General features: G+C 41.0%; 1 protein-coding gene across 1 annotated transcript in view; it reads left to right on the forward strand.

Annotated features, from left to right (window-relative positions):
* TEK (TEK receptor tyrosine kinase) overlaps nucleotides 1-9553 on the forward strand; it is a 50499-nt gene that overhangs the window by 22244 nt on the left and 18702 nt on the right. Inside the window, 5 exon segments of the mRNA XM_017728365.1 lie at nucleotides 2164-2274; nucleotides 5857-6009; nucleotides 6844-6975; nucleotides 8144-8284; nucleotides 8485-8700. Of these exon segments, the coding sequence (XP_017583854.1) occupies nucleotides 2164-2274; nucleotides 5857-6009; nucleotides 6844-6975; nucleotides 8144-8284; nucleotides 8485-8700 (753 nt within the window).

Genomic DNA, 9553 nt, shown 5'->3' on the forward strand with positions numbered 1-9553 from the left:
CCCTGAGGGACACCACTGGTGACTGGCCACCAACTGGATGCAGCACCATTCACCACCACTCTCTGGGCCTGGCCATCCAGCCAGTTCTCAACCCAGAAAAGAGTGCCCCTGTCCAAGCCGTGGGCTGTCAGCTTTTTCAGGAGCTTACTGTGGGAGACAGTGTCAAAGGCTTTGCTGAAGTCCAAATAGACAACATCCACAGCCCTTCCTGCATCCACCAGGCAGGTCACTTGGTCATGAAAGGAAGATCAGGTTGGTCAAACACAACATACCCCTCCTAAACCTGTGCTGGCTGGGTCTGATCCCCTGGCCATCCTGTAGGTGCTGTGTGATGGCACTCAAAGTAAACTGCTCCATTACCTTGCCGGGTACCAAGGTGAGACTGACTGGCCTATAATTTCCAGGATCCTCCTTCCTACCCTTCTTGTGAATGGGAATCCTGTTGGCCAGCTTCCAGTCATCTGGAACCTCACCAGTGAGCCAGGACTGTTGGTAAACAATGGAGAGTGGCTTTGCAAGCTCATCTGCCAGCTCCCTCATCACCCTGGAATGGATTCCATCTCATCCCATAGATGAGTGGCTCAGCAGTTCTCTGACTGCTTCCTCCTGGATAACAGGGGGACCATCCTACTCCCTGACACCATCTACCAGCCCAGGAGGACAGTTGTCCTGAGGACAAACTGTCTTTCCAATAAAGACTGAGGCAAAGAAGGTGTTAAACACCTCTACCTTCTCCCCATCTGTGGTCACTAAATTCCCTCCCTCATCCAGCAGAGAACCGAGGTTGTTCTAACCCTTGCTTTTTCCATTAATATATTTGTAAAAACATTTTTGATTATCGTTCACAGAAGTTGCCAAATTAAGTTCTAACTGAACTTTGGCCTCTCTAATTCTTTTCCTACATTCCCTAACAACCCCCTTAAATATTTCCTGAGGTACCTGACCCTCCTTCCAAAGATGATACATCCTCTTTTTATTCCTTAGTTCCTTCATAAGCTCCTTGCCCATCCAGTCTGGATATTTGCCTTGTCGACTCATCTTTTGGCACACAGGGACAGTCTGTTCCTGTGCCCTCAAGATCTCTGTTTTGAAGCATGCCCACCCTTCCTGGACTTCTTTGTTTTAAAGGGCTGCTTCCCAAGGAACTCTCCGAGTAAGTCTCCTTAATAGGCCAAAGTCTGCCCTCTGGAAGTCTAGTGTGAAAGTTTTATTGATGCCCCTCCTTATTTCACCAAATATTGAAAACTCATTTTAGAAAGAACTATTTCTTGAGGTTTTTTCTGTCCCTTCCCCAGTTATCTTCTGATGACATTTTTCCACTAGTACTGATAAGAAAAAGGTAGAAATGTTGGGAAAATCCTTCTATCTACTGCTTTCTTTGTTGTTTAAATCAAGATCTACAAACAAATGTATAAGTATACCTTTCTGTTTAAGCAGGAAAATTAATTTCAATTTCCCTGCTGGAAAACTGACTGATCTACACCTGTCCCTCACACAGAATTTTTATTTCATTAAGCCATATTTCCAGGTGAGAATATTTTGGTAAAAGTACCATCGCCTGTGAATATGATTTTTTCTCCCCTTTGGTTCTTAGTGCAATACAACATTCTCTGTATTTCCAGAATAATGTGAACTAACACAAACACCGACCTACTCTATCCTACCTCACCTCCTGCCAGCCCTGCAGGATTGTGATCTCCTGAACTATCTTAATGGTTCTGCATCATGAAGCTTAAGTAGAAAAGAACTGAATCATCTAGGTATTTGTTTGCCAGTGATAGCTTGTTCCCTGCAATAAAAGTTCGAGTACTTTATCCAGTCTGCTTTAAAAATGTCTCAAGGGATAAAGAAACTTGGGAAAGTATTTCACAGCCAGTTGGAGCTCCTAGTTAGAAACTGTTTCCAGTTACTCAACCACAAGCCAATTATTTTTTTCAGGCCTCAGGTTCTAGTGGCAGTCTGTTGTTTCAGGGTATAGGCAAGTCCTCTGTCTTTCCCAAAACATAGGTTGAGGCTGCTGGTGGTAAAGAACAATTTTACGCTCTAAAGAAATTGAGGTGTCAAAATCTGAGTGAGGGTCATGATGTAAACCATTCTCAGCTGTCAGGACCAGAGACCAGATAGAGACTGTAACTGCTATTTATCACATACTTCTGTTTTCAGCTTCGTTCCACCCAGTGGCACTAACTGTTACAGCAAATAAGGGAGAGCATGTGAACATTTCCTTCATCAGAATGGCATCAAAAGAGGAAGATGCAGTGATCTACAAGAATGGTAATCAATGGTTTTTGTCTTGTCTCTTCCTGCTATCATTGTTTTAACTGAGTGCCAAGTAACTGTTTTAAAGTTACTGCTGCTGATACCCATGCTGTGCAGCTGTAGCACTCATCATTCCTCATATATTTCATGTTTCCTAAAGGGGTGAATTGCCATAACCAATATGTTGATCTGACCTGTTTCTCTTCCACCAAAATTCCCAATCCTCTGTTTATATCTTTGCTTTGTTTTTTATTTTCCTTTTTGATTTCCGTCTACATCTCCTCATGTAGTTGCCTGGTTGGTTTTAGGTTGTTTATTTATTTGTTTGTTTTTCTTTCTGCGGCACTGTGAAGGGCCAGCTAGAATATCTTTCACTGAATTTCTACAGCTTTTCAAGTCATGCCTTTCATTCTCCAAAAGGCTTTTTGAGGCCACTTACCTTCTGTGATGCCCTCCAAGCTAAGAAATTCATCACTAGTACTCTGCTATTGGAAAGAAAAAAATGTAAACAAAATCTAATCCTTATTTCATTCAACTACAAGAATTAGTCAGGTTGTAAATTGTATAACACCAACCCTTCTATCTAGCATGGCACTTAAATCCCATATAATCACTGTTCAGATGTGTGTTGCTCCTGCTTGACACTTGGAAATATGTGCAGGTTGCTATCTACCTCCTGTAGAAACATACAAAAATAAAGGTCACTAAAACTCACAATGCCTTTGTAGTCAGAATGTTAAACTGTTGTAGCTGCTAGGTTTAGTTTAGCAAGCTGCAGCTTTCCCAGAGAGCTCAGCGGGGCTGCTTAGGGCAGGGCAGCCATTCTGTCCTCCTGTAGTCCTTTTCGGATGGCCCTGCACTTTTGCTCTGGCCAGCTATCAGCTCTACAACCCAGTAACGGCAAAGGAGGCAAGAAGGGTCCCTCCAAGAGGGTTTCAGAGGACCTTTAATAGTCACATCTTGTCCCGGCAACTCCCAGAGGCAGAGAGACCTCGTGATCCTGGCGCGGGGGATTTTCTCAGGGGTTGGGGTACAGGAACCAATAGGGAGAACCCGAGGGAATGGCCAGGGCTAGGGGCAAGGGAAAGTGGGGGAGGGAACAATATGGGATCAGAAAAGCAACGGATAAACAGATTGCCACATTAAACCACAAGAAATTATGGTTGTGGGAAGCACACGTAATGTACTGCTCCATCTTTGATAGCCCATCTTACAGTGAGCCACCAGGAAACAGAGAGTAAATAGAGCAGAATGAGGTAAGGAACTGTCAACACACTGCAAAACAATTCATACAGCAAGTCAGTCTCAACCACAGTTACTGATTACCTGGAGCACTTCAACTGGCTGGAAGAATAAAATAGATAAAAGGGGTCTTTCAAAGAGGCAATAGGCAAAGTAGACTTACACAAATACCTGTTTCTTTGCTCTTCAGAGATTCAGCTATGTCAGGGCACAGCAGACGAGTTTGCCATCACTTGTCATTTCAGGGTTCCTAGGAAAATTTTGTGATCTCCTGTCAGCAGTTTCTCAGAAAAGAACCAGATGAGATGTTGGAGCAGGACTGCTTACGTCATGGTACTCCCTTAGCTGGGGTTCCATCTGGGAATTCAGAAAAAAATCTCAGATTGACTCTGGACAGTAGGTCAAGTCTTTCAGCTGATGAAACAACATTTCTGAGAAGTCCTGATACAGTATCTGGAAAAGAAGAGAAAATGCTTCTTCTGCTATATTTAGCTGCTGCAGTCTTTCACTTCAGTTGTTTCAAGTACTACTTCCCCTTACAGAACCTCACAATGGCTGTCTAGACAATGAAATGGTTCTGCTAAACAGGGTTGCTTTAAGACATTGGCCTAACATCTTGGAAAAAAAGCCATAAGAATTGAGCCTTGCTTAGCAGACTGTAAGCACAAGGTTTTCTTAAAGCTTTGCTGTCAAGTTTGTTATGCAGCTTGTAACTCAAAAGATACGAAGAAAATGCCCCACAGTTTCAAAAAAATTCCCTTTCATTATTTGTTCTTTTAATTTGGCCCTGTTTTCTTGGAGAATGTTTGTCATGTGCTGTCATGGACTGAAGTGACCCAGTCTTTCTGCTGTTTCGGTTATGATCCTCAGCAAAGTTTTACATTTCTAGGCTGTCTGAAATTTGGCTATAGTCAAATTGGTAGTATGTATGGTCATAGACAGCAGACGTCCTGCCTGATGCTGTTTACCTTCTAAATAATCTTTAAAAAGTGAAAAAAGTTGTTGCATTTTCAGTGTAACTGTAAGGGAATGTAGAAGGTAAGGACAATTTGATTCACAAGAGTACCATTGGTAATGGTCATTCAGCCATTCTAGTTTGCAAGTCAGAACAGGATCAGGGTGTCTGGGTTGTTAGTGTGAGCAAGTTGGGATTTGCAGCCTGGAGAAGAGAAGTCCACAGGGAGACCTCTACTGCAGCCTTCCAGTTCCTGATGGGAGCTGAAGGAAACCTAGAGAGGGACTTTTGACAGTGACAAGACAATGGGGAATGGCTTTAATCTGAAAAAGGATTGGTTTAGATCAGATACAAGAAAGAAATTCTTGTATCTGACTGTACTAGGTCACTGGAACAGGCTGCCCATAGAAGTGTTTGTTGCTCCATCTCTGGAAGTGTTGAAGGCCAGGTTGGGATGGGGCCCTGAGGAACATGATCTAGTGCAAGGTGTCCCTGCCCATGGCAGGGGGTTCAAAAGTAGATGATCTTTCAGGTTCCTTCGAACTCAAGCTATTTTAATGAGTCCCATACAGACATGCAGTACTCATAAAGTCACAGTTGTGCTGTGTGGGTTTGTTGGCAGATGACTTTGTTTGTACAGTGTGGATGAGCATGTGCGCAGTATTTTAGTGAGAGCTGGCTGAACCTGGCATTGACCGACTGCAGTAGCCTTCCTCTAACAGATTGGAGTGGAAATACTCCAAGGGGTCCTGGAGTTCAATGGATGCAGCTTCTCTTTGACAGCTACCAATGTTCAGATGTTGTTACTTGGTGATCCAGAGGGCTGGAAGAAGACAAAATACTTTTGCCTTATTTAGCAAACATGTATGACCAAGTACAGCAAAGCTAGAATAAAATTAACAGGCTTTTTGGTGAAAAAACCTAGAAGAGAGAGAAATATGTTAAGTCTGGGAAGAAAAGATAAAGCTATGCTGAGTTCTTCCTGCTTTGGTCTCCTAAGTAAATCTTTGTGCTAGACAGATTAAATTGGACCTGGCTGGCATTTGCTCTTCAACTCCAGTCACCCTAGAATCCTTATGGATTATTATCCCTCATTTCAGAAAAGACCAAGAAACAAAATGAACACCTTTAACCACTAGGCTCTTAGCAAAGCTGAATGTGAAGTTGTTTGTTCTGTTTATCTACTAAATGTCCTCAAGATCTATCTTTCCTCTACTTGCACCTCTCCAATTATGAAAAACCAGTATAGCTAAAGAGTTGTCAGAAAATTCATAATTAATACATTGATTCTGCTGTTTAGCTTGCCCCACCTGTACTTATTCAGTAACCAATGCAAACGAATTTCTTTATTTAGAGGGTGAATGACGTCTGTCTGTGGTATCTGTGTGCTCCTTCCTCAGGTTCCTTCATCCACTCTGTGCCCAGGCATGAAGTGCCAGGAGAACTGGAAGTTTCCTATCCTCAAGTTCAACCACAGGATGCAGGGGTTTACTCTGCCAGATATATAGGAGGAAACCTTTTTACTTCTGCTTACACAAGGCTTATTGTTAGACGTAAGTTCCATTAGTGTGTGGTGATGATTAAATGTTAAAAGTCAAAATGAATCTGAAATGAAACCAGAATCTTTCTTGACATATGCTGCCATCAGATTATGTCAGAAGAAAGTTTTACCCAAGAGTCTTTGGTATGAACTGATATTGATGTCAACAGCTGAGAGAGAAAAAAACCCATCAGATTTAAGTTCAACTCATCCTAGCTATTGCCAGGACAGCTAGCTCTTTTCTCAGTATCTCAGCTTTTCAAACACCAAGAATGAATGAAGAAGGTAATTCTTCACTGGGTCTCCCTGTTCCCTGTGGTGGGTTCTATCCAAACCTCATTCATCCTAAGGTTCATCCTCTTTAGCATACATTATTATAACTTCACAAACTACCTTAGCTTTAGTTAGCTCTTAAGGTTCACTTCCTACTGGATGAAAGAATGAGTTAGGATATTTTCCATTAAGTATTCTACAAACTTTGCTGCTCATGCTGCTGTGTCCATCAGATACAAAAAAAATTATATTCTGTTAACTTGGGTAGAAATATAAAATTCATGTGAAAAAATAGATAGCTGTTCAAATATCTCACACTGTAGAGAAAATATTTATGACGGTAACACACATTTCACTCATGAATATCCACAAGATGCTTCCAGAATTTGTGAATGAATGGATTTTGAAGCTACTGCTACCTTACTAACTACAGTTGTCCGGTTGGCTGGAGTATGGGGGTCCATATAGATTGTACTTTTATGTGTTTTATTGTTTGCCCTAAAAAGAATATTACAACTGGATGGGTTACTGAATAAGAAGACAACAAATATGTCATTATATTTTTCCATAAAAGGATGTGAAGCTGAGAAATGGGGCCCTTCCTGTAGCTTCCACTGCCCTTCCTGCATGAACAATGGCATTTGTCATGAAGATACTGGAGAATGCATCTGTCCTCCAGGTTTTATGGGAAAAACATGTGAGAAAGGTAAGTAAATAATATTTTCAGTGATTCCTTATTAATTTGTTCTCAGTAACAGAAATTGGCATATTATTGAGGGAAGCATCATATGGAGTAGCCCGGTTTTACTCTTGAAAGCTACAGCATTTACAGCTGGTGGTAGAGACAGAACAGAGTTGGGTGAGATGAACCCTGAATTCTGTTCTGGCTGTTCTTGCAGTTGTGATTTAATTTCTCTCTTTCTTTCTTCTCCTAGTAGAGACTATGTTGGTAGGGAAGATAAATGTTTCCAACACTTCTTGATCAATATGCACTTGGACAGTATGCCACCTAATATCTTCTAGGCTTCTTTTCTCACAAAAAGCTGGACCAGATGATCTTTTGAGGTCACTTTCAATCTGTGCTGTCCTATGATTCCCTTGAAATGAGTACACTCAGTGCTGCTGACTAACTTAAATGCGTGGTGGTACAGAACATCTTAAGGATACATTGGCCCTAGGAAATTGCCACAGGTTCCCTGGCTGCTTCTGAAGAAGCTGCTAATGTGCTCACAGGGTGCTTTGTCCCTGTAGGGACATCAACAGTGTATGTCTGTTTGTGCAATTCTGCATCTGTGGCAATTAGCTTGGATTCTGGAAAAGTTAGAGCTGGCATCACATTGCTTTGACTTCTCCAAGCAACTTTTGGGTTCATTGCTAAATATGTATCCTTTTACTTTATTTAATTGTAGCGAAAATACTAGAGCTAAGCTGTTGGAATAGTTGACACCCAAACCACTCTAGCATAGCACTGATCTTATCATAAAAGCAGAAACCTTGTCATCAGCAGTTTCGCATGCATTCACTGCTAAGAAGAATATTTGGTTTTCATGGCGCTGCTTGTCCATTTTATATTAAAAAGGCTTATAAAGAGAATTTATTGCTGAATCTCTGTCCCCACAGATCTAAAGCAAGGGTGCTTGGCTGACAGATCTGCACAGTGAGAAAATTTTTTGTTTCTGCTGCCTGTACTTGACTATCAGAACAGCTGTGGCTTAAGTTGCTATGGTTGTTAATATATCTAGTATTTGAATGATCAAAGTGTTATTTTTACTTTAAATTCATGTTTTCTCTTGTCTAAGGCTGTATCATTAGAAGCACTAGCTCTTTTGCAGACAATGCTATTGGGTTATTCTTTCCCTCTCTCCCTTCAACAGCTTGTGGAGCCAACACATTTGGCAAAACATGTGAAGAGACCTGTAAAGAAAATTATGGCTGCAGAAACTATATGTTCTGTCTACCAGATCCATATGGTTGTTCTTGTGCTACAGGATGGATGGGACTGGAATGTGATAAAGGTATAGTTAAAAAAAAAAAAAAGAATGGAGGGGGTCCTTAATGTTCTGCACACAGGAAATACAGAAGGAAACCAAAAGAGGAGAATAATAGATGGTATTTTTTACAGTCATCTAAAATAATTTTTTCAGTAATGAGATTGAAAAATAATGGAACATATTTTATAGTACCTTTGCACTAACTGCAACATCTGTACTTGCAGAATGCAAACCTGGGTTTTATGGGTCAGATTGCAAACTCAAATGTAATTGTCACAATCGAGGAACATGTGACAGATTTAAGGGCTGCATCTGCTCCTTTGGATGGCATGGTCTGCAATGTGAAAAAAAAGGTAAAGAAAAGTAGTAAATGGTTGTTTCCAGTGTAACTGAAACAGATATTAATGCTGGTACAGCATTACTGCTCCAGGCTGGTATTCTTGCTCTGCCTACTACTTTCCAGGGGCCCAGACACTTCTGTACAGCCTTATTGCAATACAGTATTTTTAAGCCTCTGACCTATATGTTGCATTTAATCTGATTTTGCTTTCATTAGAGGTAGATTTTCAAGCTTTACTCCATCGGGCTTGACTGATCTTAACATCAATCCCTGACAAAAGTTGCACATCCAGCCTTTTATATAATCTCATGGTATTTTACCATTACCTCCCTCTTATTTGTCTGCATACATTCCTATACCATGAGTTTCATGACCTGAAAGTGATGACTGAGACACTAATACAACACCAGAGTTTGAAACTGCTCTGTCTCTCTGAGAGAAAGTAAAGTTTGCAAAGCTGAACATACCTTGTCTCATTGGATTCAGGCAAGGTGGTCCGTAAGATGTACTCAGCATTTATTATTTTAGCTGGATAAATAAAGTGATAAATCCCCTGATGAGTTGTAAAACTTTACAAGAACAAAAACAAATAGAGAAGTAAGACTGTGATCCAACCAGCCAAACTATACTGTTGTGATCTGACTGGTCTTACAAACAGATTAAATAGAGAGCAAGTACGTACTGTAGGTCAGAACAAAATGCGTGCATGATTTTGCCATGGCTAGACTGTTTGTACTTAAAATGTCAGCAAGGAAGAGAGGAGAAGATTCACAAAAAGAAAGAAGAGTGAACACAGGGCTCATTCCTTCTCACATTATATATAAAATGATGTAAAAAATGTTGACTTTGCTAAGCATGATTCTTGCATATGCCCACGTGAGGGAAGGCAGAGCCAGACACCCACACTGCCTGCACACCTAAACCCATCTTTTTAAATGTCTGTTTGAAGGGTG

This window comes from Corvus brachyrhynchos, unplaced genomic scaffold, assembly GCF_000691975.1.
Source record: "Corvus brachyrhynchos isolate BGI_N302 unplaced genomic scaffold, ASM69197v1 scaffold90, whole genome shotgun sequence".
Taxonomy (NCBI): domain Eukaryota; kingdom Metazoa; phylum Chordata; class Aves; order Passeriformes; family Corvidae; genus Corvus; species Corvus brachyrhynchos.